Here is a 22749-nt window from a genome sequence, read left to right on the forward strand (position 1 = left end):
CAAGGGTTGATTTTTGAAATGGTACTTCTGTATCATCAATATAAAAATGAAGTAGCAGTCAGTACTTCATTAGCACTCCAAAGTATGACTTTAAATAGATTCATCTTGCTAGGGAAAAACAATTTAAATTGCTCTAGAGGAACTGTCTTGCTGGTGTCTCCCTGTCTTCTTGCCTGTGTTCCTGCCCATCCTTTCTAGCTCAATTTGATAAAAGATAGATGTCGCTAGAAGTGTCTTTTTTTGGGTCATTCCTAAGATAAACCAGAGGAGCTGATGAGAAGAATTAACAGTCACCCCACCCTTTGGGACACACAGCAGTACACTCCCAGTTATCAGTGTGTGGTATCCCCATACAAACACTCTCCCCACTGGCAGAAAGTGGTGGTTAGGCAGTCAAAAGTCTCCAGGGCAAAAGAGGCAAAACTGCAGTTTTGGCCTGGAGCTTTCTTCCTCTTTTCTCCCAAGGTCCCTATTCTCGCATGTACCTGGGGAAGGGGTGAGGAGTGAGGGCAGATTAGGACCAAAAAAGGAATTTAGATCAGATGTCCCAAAGGGTATGGTAAATGTCAAAGCTTTTTCCTTCCCTTCCCAGTCCAAGGGTGCACCAGCCTTAAGCAGAATGCTTATAGGACATTTTCTCATTGTCATGTTTATTTTTTATGTTGAAGTTGGATTGAGAAGCACATGGGGATTCATCATACTGTTCTATTTTGAGTGTTTTAAAATGTCATTAATAAAACCCTTTTTAAAATCACAATATACAAAATCACTTCCTCTCAGGAATAATGACCTCTAGCAAGTTATAAAAATATTCAGACATTTTAGAAGTTAGTAAATTTTTCACTTCCACAAGCTTGCTGCTAGAGTATGTAAGAGTTATTCTTTGCTACAGCTGATAGATAATTCATCTTAAATAAAATGACTTTGGGCTGGCCCGGTGGCTCAGGTGGTGTTGGAGCTCTGTGCCCCTAACACCGAGGTCGCCACATGGCTGTGAGCGGCTGACCAACGACTGCCAATGGACTGCCTCAGCCTCAGCTGAGGGGAGCACAAGGCTCATACCAGGAAGGGCCAGGGAGCTGTGTCCTACACAACTAGACTGAGAAACAACGGCTTAAACCGGAGTGGGTGGGGGAGACAGAAGAACGGGAAAAAATAAAAATAAAAAATGAGCACGTTGGGTTGCTTGGGGTTTTTATGCAAAATACTGTTGTAATATTTAATGTTAATATTATAACTACCTTTCGGAATTTAGTGTAAATTTGGATTTTTTAAATTGGTTTTTCTTGTTTTCCAAAGGTTACAAAAGTAGATGAAGCCAGAAGGATCGCACATGTTTATTTATTTACTCCTAAGAACTTCCCTGATCCTCATCGCAGTATTAATCGCCAGATTACAAATGCAGATTTGTGGAAGCATCAGAAGGATGTGTTTTTGAGTGTCATATCCAGTGGAGCTAGCTCTCCCAAGAGCAAAAGTGGTGACAGTAACACCCCCATTGCGAGCAACCCTGGAGAGAATTCCAGAAAGAGCCTCACGGATGTCATCAAAAAGTCCATGGTGGACCACACCAGGTCTTTCTCCGTGGAGGAACTGCCACCTCCTGTCCACTTGTCTAAGCCAGGGGAACACATGGATGTGTATGTGCCTGTGGCCTGTCACCCAGGCTACTTTGTTATCCAGCCATGGCAAGAGATACATAAATTGGAAGTTCTGATGGAAGAGATGATTCTGTATTACAGCGTGTCTGAGGAGCGCCACGTAGCAGTGGAAAAAGACCAAGTGTATGCTGCAAAAGTGGAAAATAAGTAGGTCCTTGGACAAAGCATTTTATTCTACTTCTAAGAAAAATGTGTACAGTGATATCAAGAGTCCTTAATCCCTGCAGGGGGACTTTGAACTGCATGAATGGGAATTTTGAATGTGAAATGAGACTCATGAATTATGCAGTTTTCTAATATTTAAAATGATGTCATTTATCTAAAAATCTAGTGACTACATTCCTGATAAAATCTAATTTATCTAAAGTGAAGATTTGAATGTTTTTTCTGCTTTTCTATTAGAAAAAATATTCATTTATTCAGAAAATAACAGGTATTTTTTAATTCATAACTTTTATTTTTAAAAATAAGATGTTTATTGTAGAAAAAATTTTTATATGCAGAAAAGTATACAAAATTAAAATCAGCCGACCAGGCATCACCCTGTTCAACTACTTATGTATTTGTTCTGATTTTCTCTATACATATTTACACAGTTGGGTTATTGTTATATATAATCTTGTACTTTTTTTACCTGGCATAATTCTGTAAACATTTTTTCATGTGATAAAATTCTTTTGAAAACATTTTTAATGGATATATAATAGTCCATCATATAGAGAAATCATAATTTACTTATCATTCTCTTTTGTTATGTAGGGTTTTTTTCCTCCCAAAATTTTCAGTGTTATAAATAATGTTGAACATAAATCTTTGTTCACATTTCTGATAACTTACTTATGGGATAGATGCATAGAAGAGAAATTGTTTGTCTGATTTAAGTTTATTCTTGATATATATTGTTAGTTGCTTCCTAGAGAGGCTGTGCCACCTTCTATATGGTGCGACAATGCATATTTCACTATTCTTTGGACTTTGGACAGTGAGAACCATCATTTCTTACATTTGTTTAGCACTTCCATCGTTTTCTCATATTTTCACATTTGCCGTCCACCTCCTCCTTTCCTGAAGCCCTTTTCTGAAGTACATACTGGTTTCAACCCAGGGAAATCCAAGCATTACACTCCACACTCTACACTCAGGCCATAGAAGCCCTGGAAATAGTACAAGGGTCCCTGTCCTGTCCCTGTGACCAGCTTTCTTAGGGGACACGACCAAGTTTATTTGGTGATATTGCACACAAGGAACACACACACACACACACACACACACAAACCCCAAACTCAGTTTAAAAGGTCAAACTGCTTATTTTTCCTATAAAATGCTTTCATTCTTTCTTAACATAGCAAGCATAGACATTTATAACATTTGTTATTTTCATGGGAGGAAAAAAACCTAATTTTTAACTCTGAAAAGTGAAAAGTCCAGTAGCTCTCATTCTGGAAAGCGTTCAACTTACATGTTGCAAGCTTCTCATCTTCAAAAAAGCATTTTTACTATGTCAAGTTATTGATAACCATAAGCATATGGTGTTTTTTTTTTTAATTCACTGCTTTTATTTTTTGTACATTTTATTACTTGCTTTCCTTGTTTATTTGTTGTTGTTGTTTTGTCTTCTTTGATTTGAGGAGATGTTAATTTATTCTTGACATTAGTCCCTTGTCAGATAAGCATTAGTTTTGATTCAGTACATAAGCAATGGGTTTAAGTACAGAAACATTATTTATGTAAAATTGACTCAATCAGAATTCTTTGCAGGATAATTTAATCACAGTTAAAACCAAACTACTGTTACCTGTTATTGAGAGGCAAATTAATGATGATTCGTGGTGGTGGGGGGTCTTACGTGGAGGCCAGGGTCGTGTGGGGGAGCAGAACCCATAACTGGAGACCTATCACGTGGGGCCTCTGACTCCGCCCCCACAGTGTGTCCAACAGCCCTGACCCAGGACTTGGGTTTTAACCAATTAATCTGTTCCCAGATAATCATGGGAGTCTTATAGATAAGGACAGATTACCTGATTTAGAAAAGAAAAAACTTTATGAACTGAATCAATATAAAATGTTTAGAGTTTTTAGCTTGTTTAGAACCCAGGACTATTTACTAAACCTTGTTGCTAACTATGATAAGATTTGGGAATTTTGGATAGAGTTTTGATCACAGTGGTTTCCAAATGTGTCTTGGCTAAGATACATCTGGAAAACCTATTGAAAATAAGGAGATTCTCCTTCCTTACCCCAGACACCCTGAATCAGAATCTCTATGGGTCGAACCCCAGAACCTGTGTTTTTAACAAACTCTTCGTGGCTTACAAGCAGCCTTGCTCTGAAATTGGAAATCTAGTCAAAACAGAAGCCTTTACATAAGCTATTAGTTTTGAAGATTGCAAGCTAAATAGAAGTTCAACACATAAGTTTTCCGATGGCTCTCACCTCACTGCTCTGTACCTCTTATTCATAAACTAAAAACACAGCACACCATCATTTGCCCTGTACAATTTAAAGACAGTGCTATTCATGGAAACCAAATGTTTTCATCTTCTTTTGTAGTTAAACAGATTAACAATCTGCACCAAACTGGCATTTCCACATACGAGAATTTCTCTTTCATTTGGTCTGAAGTTTTTATATTTACACAGCTTATCTTCATTTTAATAATAATTATTATAATAATGATGGCTACCATTTGCCAGCACCTATTGTATGCCAAGTAATGTGCTAGGCACTTTACATTATTTCTGCAAGTGAATTAAAATTAAATATTACACTAGATCACTAAGGCTTAGAGAAGTTGAATAAGGAGGCTGAAAAAAATGGCCCTGCTCAGGTGGGACTCCATCTCAGGAGTTTGGCCCCCAAAGCTAATGTACTTCTTATGATATCTTTTTGTGTCCCTTTTGTCTCTGCGACCCATGGATTGTCATTTGCTGCACTTTGAGCTTATCTAAAGGTGTCGGGCGTTTCCCCAAATCAGATACGGTGTTTAAAGTTGGCCTCTGTAGCTTTCTTACTGTAGTTCACCTCATAGCAACTGTGTAGGTTTCCTGTACCCATTCTCCACTAGGTGTACATTGGCTGGGGAATCAGTCCAGTCCAGTCTGCCCAGCCCCAGCCCAGCAGTGTGTTGCAGGAAGGGCCTGTTGTTCTCCTGGGTTGTGGCTGAGAACCCTGTTTCAGAGGGTGACCAGCCACCTGAGGCAGAGCCCGACTCACACCAGTAGCAGCATAGATCACTTCCGTAGACACTTTCCTTTTAGACGTTGTGAACAAGTGTCCTTTCTTCAGTATAATAACAGTCTTTAATCATGTAATCAATACTATAGGACTTTAAAATGGTTCTTCATGCTTGAACTTCGAAGTCTAGGTTTTTCTAATTTTGACGATGATGTAGGTTCAGAGGGGGAAAGTATATTTGTGTGAATTTCTGGCATTTTGCATACTGGATGTTCCCCCATATTCTCCTAGCCTTTCCAGATTCTTTATTTTAGGTGGTGGGTTAGATTTTGTTTTTTAATGTCCTTACTTGACCTAATTAAAACTGTCAACTTCACATGAAAAACTTTTTGTAATCTCTTCCCAACTTCCCTTTCCAGTCTGACTTTCTCTTCCATTCCTCCACACATTCCATTTCCTAGCTATACTGTAGTGTGTGCTCTGCTAGACTCATGCCCTGTAGAGTCTTCTGTGCTTTTCTTCTCACGCGTGTCTTCAGCCTGGTCTGGTCCTGCTTGCCTCCCTCTTTCCATCTTCCACACATGTACCTTGTCCCAAACATGTGGCCATCCCCCATCTCCCGGTCAGAGAGAGGGGACGCACCAGTCTTGTCTTGACCACCCTCTATAGCATTCACTTCATTCTATCTAGTGATGGTCCGTAGGTTGTGTTTCCTTCTCCTTTAGCTCCATGAGGCTGTCAAAGGGTGTTGAGTGAGCACATTCCATCAGATGAGCTGGTGGCAAAGCAGAAAATAGTAACCTTGGAAAAAGGAGATACAATCTCTTTGAAAAACTACAACGGTATAGTTTTATAGTTTGATGAATATTGTATCAATTTTTCTTTTTGTCATAAAAATGTTACCATTACAGCAGGTATTGACTTTGTGTATCTTTACTTCCTTTTTAATCCTTTGCACATCTAGGTGGCACAGGGTACTTTTAAAGGGGATCCTGACCAATGGACTGGTCTCCGTATATGAGCTGGACTACGGCAAGCACGAATTAGTCAGCATAAGGAAAGTACAGCCCCTGGCAGACATGTTCCGACAGCTGCCGTTCCAGGCAGTCACAGCTCAACTGGCAGGTAATTCCTGTGGAGTGGGAACTCATGCCACAATGTCGTTTGTGTTGTCATTGTGTCCTGGGTACTTAAGGAGCACAGAGTCATTGGCCTATTGAGGCAACTTGGTGGTTTTGTACAACTTCCCAACAATAATGGAAATAATTTTTAATGATCTCTCACGGTAGTCATGCCCTCCCACTATATCTGCTGTTTCTGGTTTTTTTGTGTTCCTTTCTATCTCTGGTCTCATGTGTGAATTTATTTCTAAAGCTATAATCTTGGTACAGGGACAGTATTGCATTCTGCTTTCTTCATTTAGCATTTTTTCCTCCTAATTTTTGGGTGGTGGTTTGATGGCCCTGATAATGATTTTTAATAGCTGCAAAATATTCTGTTTAATCCGTAGTTCCCTATTAATGAACATTTAGGTTTTTTACTTTTATTGTCTTATTAACAAAAAACCTGCCGCTGTGTATACTAGCCAAAACAAACAAAATCAATGAAGCAACTGAAATAACCAATAGGAGAACATTGCACATTAAATATTTCATAATTTACCGCATAAATCATAATTCATCCACATAATGGATTGTCACAGTTAAAAACCATTCCTGGGCTATAGAATATGACCATTTTGGTGGCTAAGTGAGCTTCCAGTTGCACTGCAGTGAACAGCATGCAGGTGTAGGATTTCACCCCATTGACCCCAGCCTATTGACTATCATTAAAATTTGAGAAGCTTAGTCAATAGGTGGACAGTGGTACTTCTTCGTAATATTGTCCAATGAGTTTCTGCTTACCTTCTATGAAAGCAGTCCACAGGTTGGTGGCTTCTCTGTGTGCACTCTACCAGGAGGTCGCATGAGCGGTTAGAAAAAGCTCCATCCAGAGGCCTCCGCACTAGCAGAGGGCGTGGAGGCCGAAAGGGCTGAGGGTTGCAGACACCTCTAGTCCTCTGGGGCTCTCTGTGCCGCCCTATGCTGGGATATGGAGAGTTGTGACCACATGGGCCACCCTGATTCCTCACCCCTGCTTATTCCATACATTCAGTGACAGAAGTGATTTATCTCAGAAATGATAGCAATTATATATATAGATGGTTCTTTTAATTATTGAGCAGCTTTTTTGGGGAAATAGATATATATTACCTTATTTTTGAAGTATTTGCCAGTTTCTTTGTGTCTCCTACTAGAATTCAAAGGAAACTCCCATGGTAGCTGGATAAAAACCCCAAATGGCACATTTTGCACATGACATGCCTTGCCCTTGATCTGCTTTGAACTCAAACCTCTAAATGGTTTCTTCAGCTTTAATAGTTCCATTTTTTTCATTTTTACTTTTTACTGCTCAGATTTTGTTAACAACACATCTTCTTCAACATGACAATCAAAACGCCCAAAGAAGGAGCCTCTGTGAGGCAGGAGTGCCTGATGCCACCATCTCCATCACTAGCATTGGGGCGAAAGACCCTGGTCCTTACTATGTGTGGGAGATTCTGCCAGTCACTTCATTTCATTGAATTCTCCCCCACATTGGGAGGGTTAGGTCCTGTTACCAGCACTGTTATACCGATCAGGGGACAGCAGCTTAGAGAGTATTCTGGGCTTCTCTCATGGTAAATGCTTCATAATCAAAGAATTTAGCCCACTCAGTATATATGCATAGATAACAGGTCCTTTAAATTATACGTGAAACTCCCAGAACTTCATCACTATGGGACATAATTTATAGTTTATCTAATCTAGTGTATGTGGGCTGAATTTATATTACTTTAATAGTATTTCTTGAAAAATACAACTTCTTTTCTCAGTTTTGTTTTAAAACCTAGTTTAAAATTCTCTAACTTGAGCTCTCAAATTTAAAAGTCATGGGGATGCCTGATCACTGCACTGTACACCTGAAGCTGAACAATAATGAATATCAACTACAATTATATATATATATATATGTATAGATATGCACATATGTATACATATCTATACATATATATATGTGTGTGTATATATATATTTACAAGAAGCGGAGTACAGCAGTAGGAATGGAGACAGTGGAAATGTAATGGCTATGTGCGATGTCAGAGGGATAGTGGATGGGAGGATGGGGGTTAAAAAAATAAAAAGAATAAAGTAACCTTCTATTGTCTCCAGTATGGAAGAAGAGGAAAGAAAAGGCATGGGGATTTAGAAATGCATGAGATTTAAAATTCACTTGATCCAATCAGTTTCTTTTATAAGTGAACCAAGGCCTGAGAGATCAACTGATTTGCTCAAGATCAGACCACTTAATAGAGGAAGAGCTGGAAATAGTAACTGAGTCTCCAGACTTTTAGTCCACTGCTTTTGCCATGATGTTGTATATTATTTTTGAAAGTTATTTTTTATAATTAGTGTACTATATATTTTTTTTACTATATGTGTTTCATCAGGAAAAAAGTCTGTAAATAAGAGAAATGTCATTGATATCATTTTATTCCATTTATCTCCATTACCAGTTTTAATCTACATATACTTTACAGAGAAATGGGCAGTAGTTATTATAACTTTTTATAACACAGCATTAAATGAAACTGTCTGTAGGTAGAGGTTTACAGACGTAACCGTGTTCAAAATAGAAAAACGATAAGCTGGACTGCTTTTTGTTCAGCAGCTTTTTTTCAGTTAGGCAAGTCTAGCCTGGTATGTTTAAGCTAACTTGGGATTGACTAAATCGTTTCCCATTATAATGGATCAAAGAAAGGCTCCTTGGACCCCTCACTGCTCTGTGAACACCCTGTCTTTCTCCTAGGAGTGAAGTGTAACCAGTGGTCTGAGGAGGCTTCGATGGTGTTTCGAAATCATGTGGAGAAGAAGCCTCTGGTGGCATTGGTGCAGACAGTCATAGAAAACACTGATAATCCTTGGGACCAGAAAGTAGTGGTCTATTTAGTGGACACATCGCTGCCAGACACAGATATCTGGATTCATGATTTTATGTCAGAGTATCTGGTAGAGCTTTCAAAAGTTAATTAAACACTGCTTCTCAGACCTTGACAACTAATTCAGATTTTTTAGCAATAACAAAATGTAGTAGGCTTTTTAAAAGATCTTATCTCTGCTACATGGCTCTAACTGCTGTGGGGGATTGAAAAGAATATGCTGTTTGATGAAAGATATTTAACAAGTTTTGTTTAACAGAGTTGACTTTTCAAAGAAAATTGCACTTGAATTATTACTATATTAGAATAAAAATGTTTATCAATATAAAGACTGACCACCTCATAATTTCTAGGACTTATGATCTTAATATGAATAGTTTCCCTTTCTATTTCCTTGTGGTGCTGGGTTCTTCTACAGTTAGATTGAGAATTTCATGATTTAACTCTACCCTGGTGTAGAGGTATGTCCCAAAGTCACCAAACTGTGTGAAGACTATCCCGAGTCTTTAGAACATCAGCATTGCTGGGGGTGCTGTTGGAGGAACGGCCAAGCACACCAGCATTACCCTCACCCCAAATCTTGAGTGGCTTCCACTGAAGACCCAGGCTGTCTGCAGGCTCCCTACCCAACCTCATCGTCCACCATTCTGTGCACCAGCCACACTGGACCTAATCTGCTCCCTGAACCGCATGCATGTTTGTCCAGGATTACTGGTATTCTAAAGCAGGCCTTGCTCCTCCCCTGCTCCAAACTATCCAGTGATGTACCCATACATGTTTGACAACTGGTTCTGGTGTGTGGGAGTGGGGCAGAATGAGCCTAGAATTGTCGTGTCTGACGATTCCCATCTTGTAAACTCCCACCATTGTTGAGGCCCAGCTAACAATGTGACATCACGACATGCGGAGTTGGGAGGAGATGCACCCATGCGGCTCCTGTGAGCCTGTACACTGTCTGTATCCTCCACGACAGACACAAGGGCACCTTGCACATGTCAGGCACCCATCACGTGCTTGCTAATTGATGGGCAGGATGGACTGACAGAGGGACGGGGTGGAGGGCTTAGCAGTGGCCTAAAGATGAGAAGGGGAGACCCTGGACTAAGAATGGAGCAATGGGAATAAAGAAAAAATATTAAGGGCTTTTTGAAGTTTTCAAATAGAATGATTAGCACTGACATCTCAGATACAGAAGATGAGGAAAAGGAGACAGTGTCAAAGATTTGACCACTTGATAGAGGTTTGAGAGGCTAGGATGGTGACCCTACTCAGTCTGACGGGGAAGCTTAAAATGTTGCTTTTGAACCTGAATTTAAGCTAATGGACCTCTGGGTGAAGATATACATAAACTACTGGATGTAGGGAGTGGATTTCAGGGGAGAAGACCAGGCTAAAGATAAAATTCTTGAAGTCATTTGCTTATTTTTATTTGAGAAAAATCTAGGAAAAGTGAGAACAGAAAGAGGAAAGTGAAGACCAGATGTTTTAAGTTTTTCATGTAAAACGTTAAAATTATCTTTCAAGCTTTTAAAATTTTATGTTTAATATTTAAAGTGATTCAAAATTCAGGAATACCTATGCTAGTGATTTAAATAATTATAAAAATTTTAAATTCCTGACACAAATGTTTATGTGAAATAAAGTAGTGTAAATGTTTTGGTAATGGTTTCTTTCCCTTAAAAAAAATCCTCAAATTGTCTACAGGTAAGGAATAGGTAGTTTCTATGTTACTGACTTTAGAAGTGTTTCCATTACTTTTTAAAATGAAGCAATTAAATGTGTTGATGTAACTGAAAAAATTAATCTGGTGCCAGAACAATCTGACAGACAAACAAATGAAATTTGCCCCCTACCTCATACCATATTCAAAAGTGAATTTCAGGTAGACTGAAAACCTAATTGTGAAAGACTAATGTAGGAAGATAACAGAGGAAAATACTTTTATAATCCAGGAGTAGGAAAGATGTCTTTAAACAGGACACACAAAGTGCTAACAATAAAGGAAGAGATTGACAGACTTGACCATATGAAAATGAACACCTGTTCCTCAAAGCCATCATGAAGGTGAAAAGACAAAGCAGAGTGGAGGAATACATACTTATATAGGGGAAAATATATTGATTATACTCAATAAGCAAAAGACTATCCAGAAGCAAAATGGACAATACATTTGAATAAACACTTCACAAAAGAGAAAAATCCAACTGGTCAACAAACATGAACCGTACGCAACCCATTAAGACAGAGGGAAATGCAAATTCAAACCTCAGGGAGATACCATGACTCCTGTACCAGAAAAGCAAAAATGCTTCCATTTTTGTTAATTCCAAGTATTGAAGATGTATGCACTTCTGCAGGAAGAGACTGGTAAAGAACGTTCACAGCAGCACTATTTGTAATAACTAAAACCTGGAAACAACTTAAATGTCCATTAATAGTAAAATTGATTTTTAAAAACTGGTATATTCATACAATGGAAAGCTCTACAGCAATGAGAGGAAACTACAATCACATGAAAACTACACGGATTCATCTCACTACAGAGAGTTGAGCAAATGAAGACAAATGAAGGAAAGAGGCGAGCACAGAAGTGATGGCCATTAGACTCAAGAAAGTGATCATCCGGAGGAGTTGTGACTGGAAGGTGACAAGTCAGCGTCTGGGCTACTGGCAGTGTTGTTTCTTGACTGAGTGGTGGTTGCAACAGGTGTTCTCGAGATGGAGGTTCTCAAACCTTCACACCTTTGTATGCACTTTTCTAAACAAGTGTTAAAAATAAAACATCTAAAATGTTAAATCATTATTTTTAAACATATGGCACCTACCCCTTGTAAAGAGCATTCTCTTACAGATATGAGAGTTTTGTAATGTAGGAATACATTTTCATGGAAAACCAAGATTTAAAAAAACATGAGTTCATATTTCTCATTAGTAATCTATACAAAAGGATTAAAAAGAGCTGATGTTATTCGTCCCTACCAGAAACTTTCCCATAAGAAGACCTTACCTTCTGTCCATACAAATTCCTTTCTATGAGCTATTTTTAAACTTAAAACACTTAAAGTTTGGGTTTAAGTGGTTTGTTCTGGAAAACATACTCGCCTTTTGAGAAAGTAGGATCTTTTTCTGTTGTGGTTTTTTTTGTAAAAATCGTTATTTTGGACATTCCATTCTCTCAGTATAGAGACAATGCATTCGACTCTATCGAAACTATGTGTTCACAAAGTGATCGCTACTAAAGCCGGTTCATACCACACCTCGCTGGGCTGCTGGCTAGTTGGAGAGGTCCTTGCTTCAATCAAAGCGGGTAAAGGTGCAGCAGCTGCTTGGTTGGCTTTGCACCATCCAAGGCACAGCAGTTCCTCACATCCTACCCCCCGCAGGAATGAATATCCGCCCACCTTCCCAGATAACTGTACCATCGTTAAACTCCTCCTGGTACAGGTAGAGAACCCGAGACTCAGATTGGAGCCGAGCTTCGGGGAGGCCCCGCCCCTGCCCCGCTCTGCCCACCGCGCGCCTCTCTCCCCGACCGGGGACTGCACGCTGCGCCTCGGCGCCCCCGAGTGGAGGGAGAGGTAAGGAGGGCGCGGGCGGGCGGGGCGGGGCGGGGCGCGGGCACAGCGCGCAGCGGGCCCCGCCCCTGGCTCCCACCCCCCGAGCCCACAGCGCCCGCCCGCCCGCGGCCGCACGGGAGCTCGTCCGGCCCCGCGCTCCGCTCGCCGGCCGCCCGCGCGCTGCCCCCTGCTCGCCGCCCGCGCCGGTCTGCCGGCCGCCCGCGCTCGCCCGCCGCCGCCCGCGCCCGCGCGCACCCCAGCGGCTCTACCGTCTGGTAAGCCCCCCACCCGGCCAGGGGTCTCCCTCGCACTCGCGGGGCCCCCTGCCCCCGCGCCGGGGCTCCAGCCATATCTGGGCAAAATATTCAGCTGTCGCCGCCGCCGCCAAGAGGGACTGAGCGTGGCTTCCTCTATAAATAGCCGCCGCCTCGGGCTGCCTCCGGGGCTGGGAAGCCGGGTGTCGGGCTCCGGTGTCCGGCGCTCGCGTCCGCACCGCTCGGCGCGCGTGGCCCTGGCCAGGGCACCCTCCCCTCGGGACCTCAGCGCCGCGTCTGTCGACGGGGGAAGGGCCTGGGGCCGTCGAAGAGCCGCGCGGGGGCCGGGGCCGCGCCCGGGCGCGCGGTGAGGTGCAGGTGCCCGCCGGAGCCCCCACCGCAGCGCGGCCGCCCCTCCGCCGGCCCGGCGTTTGGGGGTGGGAGTGGGGATGGACGTGCTCGGGTGGACGTGGAACTGGGGTGCGGGCTGCGCCTGTGTGTGGCAGGAAAAGTTTCCCAAACTGCGGGACATAGCGAGGTTTCAAGTACCTCGGTCCGCGCGGCGCACCGGAAAGCAGCCTGAGGCAGGCGCTCCTCGGCGAGAGCCCCCTCTGTGCTCGGGGGCGCAGTGTCTCCGTTGGCGGGGCGGGATTTGGTCCCGCGAGGCAGCCGGGGTCAGAGCCACGAGAGTGCGGCGGGCCGCGCGCTCGCAGGCTGGCGCCCCCCACCTGTCCCCGGCTCGGGCCTGAGACGCTGGGCGCACTCGGCACGTCCGGAGGGCTGTGGAAACCCGACCCTCTGTCAGTTCCTCGGACTCGGGTCGTGTTTGGGGACCTCCTAGAGCCCTCGGAATAGCCCGGGCCGTCCGCCCCCTGGGAAGCGCGCCCCACGTTAATCATGGGCAGCTCTCCCGGGTAGCCACCACCATCTTCGCAAAGCACTGCCAGTGACTCAAACAGCTTTAGACCCAAACAACTGGGCAGGGCCACAGGCCTCATTCCAGCCACTCGCTGGCCTCAGTTTCCCTGCCCACACGATGCCTATGGTGCTGCCTATGGTGCTGCCTCGGAGCCCAACAGGCACACACCCCCGTCACCATCACTTCTGCTCTTACTGACCCTGCCCTGGCTTCCACTTTCACCTTCTCAGACTCTTGGAGATGACCAAGCCCAAGCTTTTTCATGGCCGAATCCTAACTCAGGTTCCAGGGAGCACTCCCAAAATCTCCATCTTTCTCCCAGTGATGACAGCCATTTTGCTCTCTGGGAAGGGCCACCGAGCCCCCCTGTTCAAGGTCAAACGCTGCTGGATGTGCCAGGAGGTCTGCAGCCTCCACCAGCCTTTTCCTTCTCTTTCCTGACCCTTTCTGCTGCTGAGGCAGGTCTTGGGGATCTGTGAGCATCCTACCAATGCTCCCTCTTCTTTGATCTGCTGCTTCCAGGACTTTCCCTTGCTCAAACAATAGCACCCTCATCCCGAAGTTTCATTTTTGTTTCTACTTTACTTTCTATTATGTATTTTCTCTGACAACATCTCAAAGCCTCACAGAATTGAAGGGAAACGGAGACAAATAGGTTCTCATCAACTCCAGCCACATTAACAGGCAGAGAATGAAAGTAAGGAACACCGTTATTTATTTTGGTGTGTCGGTTCCCTTTAAGGAGCCAGTCTTGCAAACCCATGTTTTAGAAGGTCTTGGCCCTTGGGTTCTTCCTAGTTTAAGTGGAAAGTCACTGTCCTCTATAAATAACCTCCGCCCACCTTATCAGTGTCTCACACCTTCTCCCTCCTCCAGGGTAGGGCTGCTTCCTGCTCAGCAAAAACACAAAAACAGGGGTAGGGAGTGGCAGCCCAGTAACACAAGGTGGACTTGCCGAGAGGTATGAACCTCTGCCACCCACTTAGAGTGACCTTGAGCAATAAAGGGGTGGGCAGGATGGTTTCTAGTGGATCTGGAATCAAAAAGGCTTGGAGTTTCCTGGAAGACTTTCTAGCATAAGGAACGTGAAGTGCCAGGATGAAATCTGGGGGAGCTGACTCTGTGAAGAGGAGGGAAAGAGTGGGAGAAAGTGGCTCCCCAAGAGCCAGGGGAGGAGAGAGGTTCACAGTGCTAGTTGCTGTGCAAACACGGAAGGGATGGACTGGGAAGAGGCCACCGGGACTGGCAGGGAGTCATGGGGGAGTTTGGCTAGGGCATGGCAGAGGGTTCAAAATGGGATCTGCTACTGCTTTCCTGGGGTTCGTGAGCTCACCTGTCCACCTGAGCCTCAGTTTCCTTCTCTGCACAATGGGATAATAACAGCACCCATTTCCTAGGGGTTGCTGTGGGGATTAAGGGTGATGATACAAAGAAAGTCCTCGGACCAGGGCTTGGTACGTGCAATGGTATTATTGGTGTTTGTGAGGGGAAGAGTCAGAAGCTAGTGCGAGCTGAACAAGTGGAGACAGCCTACAACTCTTTCTAAAAGCTTGGATGAGAAATGAAGGGAGAGGGAAAGTACTAGGAGCTGGAGACAGGGCAGAGAAGGGAGGCAGGTGCTTCTGGGCTGAGGAGTGTGAGAAGAGGCAGAGAAGGACCAGGAGAAAGGAACAGGTGAAAAGAGAATCGAAGAGCTGTGCACATGGGAGGACCGAGGGGCTTCCTTAATGACCTGTCGAATGTCACAGGCTCTAGAATCACATTCCTCTAGAATCAGGCTGAGCAAAGAAAGGGTAAAATGAAGCCCTTCTGGCTCAGATCCTGTGTATCCTTGGCAGACTTCAGTATCTGCAAAGTAGGGTGATGATGGGCCATGAAGGGTAGTTTGACTGCCCAGGGGCCTCGTGACCTTGGCTTGCTTATTTCTGAAATGACATCATCTATCAATGACTCCTGCTGAGCCTAGTCATAATGGCCTTTTCCAGTCAATGTTTTGTCTTTTCAGTCTTACTAATGGACCAGCCAGGCTGCCAACATTTCTAAAGAGGCCAGTTCACTTTTTGCTTAAAGCCAGAACACCAAATAGATCAATTATTTGGCTGGTAGGAGCCATTATCCTTATAAAGCCACAGACCTGTTTCTACAGAAAAAGAACACGGATCAGATAGCATAATTCTAGAATCATTTTCTCTCTTCTGTTTGGTTTTGTAGAATCCTCCTTTGGTCAATCACGATTTTTGCTCTTAATGAAAGAATGAGCTCATTTGAAGTCAACCTAGGACATATCTGGGAGGGTTTCTTCAAAGTTAGGAGGTGCTGGGTCCTTGTCTGATCTGAAAAACTAAACAAGCTCAAGTATTTCTTTTGTTTCTGTTTTTCTTATATCTTTTTGGGTGTTTTTTTTTTTCTCAGAGAAAAACAGATTTGTGAAAGAGCTACACATTACTGTGCATGAGGAGGAAAGTGGGAAGGAAAGGGAGGCAAGTCCAGCACATGTGTCCCTGTCTCTGTTCTTCTCACGGCTACCACTCACCCCAGGGCCACTTCTGGAGATGATTATGGTGGGTGAGGAGTTGTATCCCCTGAGGTATTCACTCTCCATGTCCACGAGAACTGAGAGAAGCAGAAATGCTTCTTAGTCTCCCAGCCCGCTTCGGGGACTCATCTCTTCGCATCCTTAAATGTTGGTGCCACTCTCAACCCTATTCTCTTTTCACCCCACACCCTCCAACAATCTCATTCACTCCCCTGGTTCTACCCACCCCCTATAAACTCATGACTCAAATCCATGTGTCTAGCCTGGACTCCTCTCTTCCTGCCAATTGGGCAAAGCCAACAAAGCATTTTAAAGGCACTTGACAACCAACGGGTCCAGACTTGGGCTCATCACCCAGTCCTCCCCCACTGTCCATTTGGTTAACAGTAACACCATCAGCCAGGCACTGAGCCGGAAACCTTTCCCTCACCACCCTATCCATTTGGTCGCGTCCTGCCAATTCTACCTTCCTCAGTATCTCTTCTATTCATTCCTATCCCCACAATCACTACCCCAATCCATTACTTTGTCATCTCTCCCCGAGCTACTGTCAGAGCCTTTTTAAAGTCTTTCTGCCTCAAGTCTTTTCTTCTTCTGTGTTGCTGTTAAAAGCTCTTAGTGAAATGTAGCAATGACTGTATTATTCCACTCCCTTCAGGGACTCCCCATTTCCTACCAGATTCCTTAGCAGCGAACACCAGGACCATCTATGATCTGGCCCCAAGCTATTTCTCCAAAACCATCTCTTGGCATTCCCGCAAATTCTCCTTGCCTTCTGGTCATGGTGCATACGTGCCTTCATGCCTCCCTACCTTGGCCCTGCTGTTCCTCTGCCTGGAATGCTGTTCTCGCGCTTCTCAATATAGTGAACTTGTTGCATCCTTTAAAGCAAAGTTCCTCATTGCCTCGCCTGTGCTCCCACAGCCCCCTGAATGGAGCTCAGGGAACCACCACAGTGTGTTATAAATGTAGTCATCCACTTACATCCTTATCTCTGACTAGACTGATAGCTCCTTCAGAAAAGAGTTTATGGCTCATTTATTTCTGGTCAGAGCTCAGCATAGTGCAAGCACTTTATGTTTTAATAAATGACTGACTAATGAATGAATCAGAGAGTAAGCACATGAAAGCCATGTGATAACCTAACAATCACACATCACCAACCAGCATCTACATGTTTTCCCATCCCACCAAACCATCAACTCCATCAGAGCAGAAGCCACCCTTGTTCTGCTCCCCAGTGACTCTGCAGCCCCTATCAAACCCATCACACTAAATAGAACAAATCCATGATCTCCTTTGAAACTCTCAGTAATCCTTGTAAGGAAAAGGGCAAGTCTTATTACCCGCTTTTTGCAGATAGGACAGTGAACCCCAATAGGAATTGTTCCGGGTCATCCATTTGGAGTGTATATTCCAGAAAAAACAAATTGCTCTCCAGGGTTTGGTAAACTTGAGAAATGAGAGTCCTTATGTTCTGTACTAATGCTTCATTAACATTTTAATCACTCGGGATCCTGTTAAAGATGCAAATTCTGGCTCAGTAGGCCTGGGAGGGGCCTGAGATGCTGAATTTCTAATAAGCTCCATGTTTCTAGTAAGTTCTAATAAGCTTATTAAATGATAAGTTTAATAATTCCTAATAAGCTCTAATAAACACCTAATAATGTGATAGTCACCCTGCATACACAGACAACCACGCTTTGAGCACCAAGATCAACTCTAGTTGTCTCAAAGTTTTCCCTTGGCCATTGTATTAAGACAGGTTTCTATTAAAATCTACACATAAATTCATTTAAGCCGACTCAAAAGCAGGATCTCTTTCTGTTTTTGAGGTGTTTTTTTTTTTTTTTTAATGAAGCACGTGTGGGCACGCAGAGCATGATGGGGCATGTAGCGGAGGTGCACAGAACAAGGTGGGGCACGTGGGAAAGGTGGGAATGGGACTGGGACTCGCGATGGGGCACGTGATTGGTGGGAGGGGCATGACGTGGGCCACGTGGTGGGCCACAATGGAGAGGACAAGGCCCCAGCAACGACTTGGGCACGTTTCTGGAATGGTCAGGACTTGTAGCAGTGAGTTATTTCTACCTTCTTCCACTTTCCCTCCTTCTTTGCGTTCTGGAGAAACTTAGGCCCACACAAGGCTTTAAAGTCAAACTGCCAAGTTCCTGGCCAGCTTGAACCTCCTCTGAGCTCCAGAACTCCAGGCTCCTGTGTCCAATTGCCTTTTGCGCTGCATACTACCTACAAATCTGTGTGCACAGAATGAGTGTCTGGCCCGTGCTGGCATGGGCACCCAGATTTCTCCTCAAAACCACTCGGAAGACAAGGGAGAGGGGAGCCCTGAAGGAAGACTTCCTCCATGCAAACCTAGGAAAGTTTAAAAAGTCAGGTTGGATGCCAGCATTGTATGCATTTGTTTATGGTTTTTATACTGCATTCCACTTATACCATTAAAAGTGTTTGAGGTGGCTTAAAACAAACCTGCACAGGCAACATAACTGGTAAGACTAGAAATTTGAAAAGGACAGGGCAGAAAACCTGAAAATTAGGGTCATAGGACTCTGAGACTCTCATGAGAAGTAAAGATGCTCTAGAAAAGTGAGTATGTCCATACACCCAACAGTTTGCTTATCATTTCAGTGGGTGTGTGGATCCCCCTGAAGGCAATTCAGAAGCCCAGGGTAAGAATACCCCACACAGAGTAAGGAGAGGAAATTATGCCACTGACCTGGCTGAAGATGGCAACTGTGTCTGGACACTCAAATCAGCTCTGAGATGTGTCATGGCAGCCAGGGGGAAATGGAGGACATGTCATGTCTGATACAAAAGAACACCCGTTTTTCAGGAAAGAGAAATGTTTTCTTGTCCCTAACTCTCTTTGTATATTGTCATGATGGAACTCTAGATTGGAAGGCAGCTTAGCACAGTAATTAAAAATGTGGACTCTAGGGCCCACGTCCCTGGGCTCAAATCTAAGGTCTGCAGTTACTGATTTTGTAAACTCAGGTGATTTATAACTCCCCATGCCTCAGTTTCCCCATCTATAAAGCAAGGTTACTGTGGGGACTAAGTTATTATATGTAAAGTGCTTAAGGAAGTACCTGGGAGGTGGCTAGCATTATATAAATGTGGGCTACTATGGGAAGGCAGCAGGGAGTATGACGTGTACAGCCCTGTTGCCTGCCTGGATTGGAACCTGGCTCTATTACTTACTGGCTTTGTGACCGTGGTCAGTGTCCTGGGTTAAGTAGTGTCCCACCCCCAGAGTCGTGTCCACCCAAAATCTCAGAATGTGACCTAGTTTGGACACAGGGTCTTTGCTGATGTAATTAGTTACGTTGAGGTCCTACTGGATTAGGGTGGGCCCCACATCCAATGACTGGTGTTCTTATAAGAAGAGGAGAGGATACAGGCAGAGAAGGCCATGTGACAACAGAGGCAGAGATTGGACGGATGCTGGTACAAGCCAAGAGGTGCCAAGGATTGTCGGCATCACCAGAGACCCGGGAAGGCATAGAACAGATTCTCCCTTAGAGCTTGCAAAGGAACCAACCCTTCCGACATCTTGATTTCTGATTCCTGGCCTTCTAAATGGCTATAGAAAATTCATGTTGTTTTAAGCCATCTAGTTTGAGGTAATTTGTTATGGTAGCCCTAGGAAGCTAAGACAGTCAGATTAGTGCACTTTGGTTTTTTCATCTGTAAAATGGGAATAAAAAGTACCTACCTCACAGAGTTAATTAAGATTACATGAAATAATCCATGTGAAGTGCTTATCACTATGCCTGTTATGCAGTATGGACAGAATAATGCTTGTTATTGTGGGGTGCAGTGACACAATGGGTGGGCAATAATAACCTGTTAATATTGTATGTTTACACTAGAATTTACCCAGTGCCCTATTGATAACTTTTATGTGGTTTCCAGTATTTTTGCTAATCGCGGTAATAGCCAGGTAATTTATACACCCATTGTCGTACAGTTCAGTGAGTAAGCTGGTAGGATAAATTCCTGGAAATGGAATTGCCGAGTCAAAGGGTGTGTGCATTTGGACAGATACGGCTTAACTTGCCTTGACAGAGGGTGGACCAGTGGAGGCTTCTCTTCTTTCTGAGACTGCTCGTCTCTTGCACAGCTTGTGAACACTGGGAACGCTCAGACGTTTTCATCTATGTCAGTCTGATAGGACTGATGTCTCATCTCTCAATTGACTTTTCTGTAAGTATGAGCTTTATTATCTATTCATAGGTTTATTAGCCACTTGGATTCTTATGTGAATTGCCTGCTCCTTTCCTCTTCCTAAATTTTCACTGGGCTGTTCTCTCTCTCTATATATTTTTTGTAAGAACTCTTTGTTAAACAAATTAGCCCTTTGTTCAATGTGCACCAAATATCTTTCCCGTTTTGCCGTTTACCTTTTGGCATTGCTCATGCTAATTTCATACTGTTTTTTTTAGAAAATACAAAACTGTGCTTCATAAAGCTATATCTTACGTTAACACCTGCTGTGAGGTACAGGGACAAAGTCTGTGTTTGTAAAATGGAGAAAGAATAGGAGTGAGTTCCCCAAGCTTTTCTACCAGCCGACTTTCTGCCAGTGCTTTTGACTTATGGCTGTCAAAGCCAGTAACAATGCTAGGCATTCATTCATTCATTCATTTATTCATTCATTCATTCATTCATTCAACGAACCTGCCTGCAGCACCTGAGTGGTGATTCAGACACCATGATGACCTCAAGCGATGCAAAATGAAAACACACACTGGCCTTTCTCATTTACACCATCTGCCAACTCTGATGGACATGCGGACCTTCCAGGCCCGTAGGCCCTGGGATGGAGCTTGTAGCAACTGCACAGAGCGATGCAGTCACACACTGGGTTTAGTTTCTCTGCTTTTTCAGAAGGTACTTTCCCATATGACTAAGAGAATGAGATCAGCCAGAGAAAATCCGGGTAAACAGGCCAGAAAGCAGTCTTTGAAAGATAGCAGGTTTCTGAGTGCCCATCCTGCCCACTCAGTGGCCCCAAACGTGTTCTTCATAATAGAAGCAGGCCTTCTGTCTCATCTTGTCACCTCCCCAACAGCCACATACCCACTGTATTTTTCCATGTATATGATGTTCAGGAGCAGTCAAAGCTCATCTGTGGTTTGAAAAGTCAGAATAGTAGTTGCCTTAGAGGGGCGGGCTGGGAGGGGGTATAAGGAAGCTGGAAATGTCACACCATCTTTGTCTGAGTGGTGTTTACATAGGTGTATGCATGTGGGAAAATTCAGTGAACTGTACTCTTACTCCTGCCCTTGACTGTATGTAACCAAATTCCTTATTTAAAAAGAAAAAATGGGCCCTCCAGTGACAGAGTGGGAGCCCCAGCTGAGCTGCAGCAGGAAGCCGAGCAAGGCCGTCATCCCCTGGCTTCGGTCGCTGCACTGTTATTAATGCAGCTGGGATCACACCATAACTTTTGGGGACAACGCCTCACGCTATTGACTTACGATGGGGGGACAGTCACCAGAACCGCCACATCTTTCTCATGCTCAGTGTGTGCCCCCAGCTGGTACTCATGGGCGTGGCTTGTGGGCTGCAGCATTGTGGGGCTGAAGAAGCGGGGACGCAACTCAGCAATGCGGACCACGTCTTCCTTTGTCTCATGCCCTCTTCGCAGCACCCCTTGAGAGGTACCTGTTATGCCCTCACTTAAGTGAATCCATGAATCTCAGAGGCCCTTCGGGGCAGGACCAAGGCTGCCCAACCAGTTAAAGCCAGGGAAGGGTCGTTACCACGCTGCGTGTGACCCCAGACCAGGCTTTCACTTTTCACCAGGCTGACCCGACAGGAGGCTCATCTGTAAAGTAGGGCTGATGGCTCAGCTCGTACCCACTCTGAGGGTGGTGGGTGAAGACAGGATGTGTGTGATACCACCCCGGGGATTGTGGTGTGTGTCTTATCCTCCCAGCTTAACTGTAAGCTTTCTGAGGGCCAGGGATTCTTTTATTCATTTCTGTCTCTCCCACAAAGGCCCAGTATGCCCTGCACAACGTGGGGCCTCAATAAATACTCACTCAATGAATTAGGTTGTGGAACTCGAGATCCAGAGAGGTACAGCACCTTGCTCGAGGTCACACAGCAAGTCCTCAACCAAAGTCAGGACTTGTAACCAGGTCCCCTGACTTCCATCCCAGTGCTCCTTCTGCCATTGCCCAATGTCCTCAGCTTCCTATAGACCCCGGGGACTGGATATTCCAATGGGTTGGAAGATACTAGAGAGGAAAAGGACCATCTCAGATAGATAAGGCTGAGCCTGACCCTGGGGCCCTCAGGGTGTGTGTCCTGGGAAGAGGCTGGGAACAGGCGGTAGGCTATGTCGTTGCACAAAGCCCTGCTCTCAGAAGGACCCTGTGCTTCATTGAATGTTCTGCAGACACTTTCTTGAAATTCTTCATTTTATCTTTGGGTTTATATGTTTAAGTGAAGCCCCATGGACACTGGAACACATGCCAGGACTTGAAGCCTCAGCTCACATGCGGTCCCACCCCCTGCTGCCGCGGTGCTTCCTGGGGATGGGTTATGAGACTCTGGCTGCCTCGCCTCCTGGACCCCCAGGTCCCGCTAGCCTCCCCATCC

General features: G+C 44.3%; 2 protein-coding genes across 6 annotated transcripts in view; both read left to right on the plus strand.

The window, feature by feature from the left end:
- The window catches only part of TDRD7 (tudor domain containing 7), a 76327-nt gene extending 67148 nt beyond the window's left edge, over positions 1-9179 (plus strand). Inside the window, exons 15-17 of the mRNA XM_081066474.1 lie at positions 1300-1808; positions 5800-5960; positions 8724-9179. Of these exons, the coding sequence (XP_080922600.1) occupies positions 1300-1808; positions 5800-5960; positions 8724-8947 (894 nt within the window). The 3' untranslated portion in view covers positions 8948-9179. The remainder of the gene's footprint in view (positions 1-1299; positions 1809-5799; positions 5961-8723) is intronic.
- Positions 9180-12296: 3117 nt separating this feature from the next.
- The window catches only part of TMOD1 (tropomodulin 1), an 80219-nt gene continuing 69766 nt past the window's right edge, over positions 12297-22749 (plus strand). The window contains exon 1 of one of the 5 annotated variants that reach the window (XM_081066493.1): positions 12297-12431. The gene's annotated coding sequence lies outside the window, so the exon portion shown is untranslated. Of the gene's footprint in view, positions 12432-12535; positions 12686-12857; positions 13043-20181; positions 20344-22749 lie in introns of those variants that run through there. The other 4 variants (XM_081066494.1, XM_081066490.1, XM_081066492.1 and 1 more) reach the window with 4 other exon arrangements.

The sequence above is a fragment of the Rhinolophus hipposideros genome (genome assembly GCF_964194185.1).
Source record: "Rhinolophus hipposideros genome assembly, chromosome: 11".
Lineage (NCBI taxonomy): Eukaryota > Metazoa > Chordata > Mammalia > Chiroptera > Rhinolophidae > Rhinolophus > Rhinolophus hipposideros.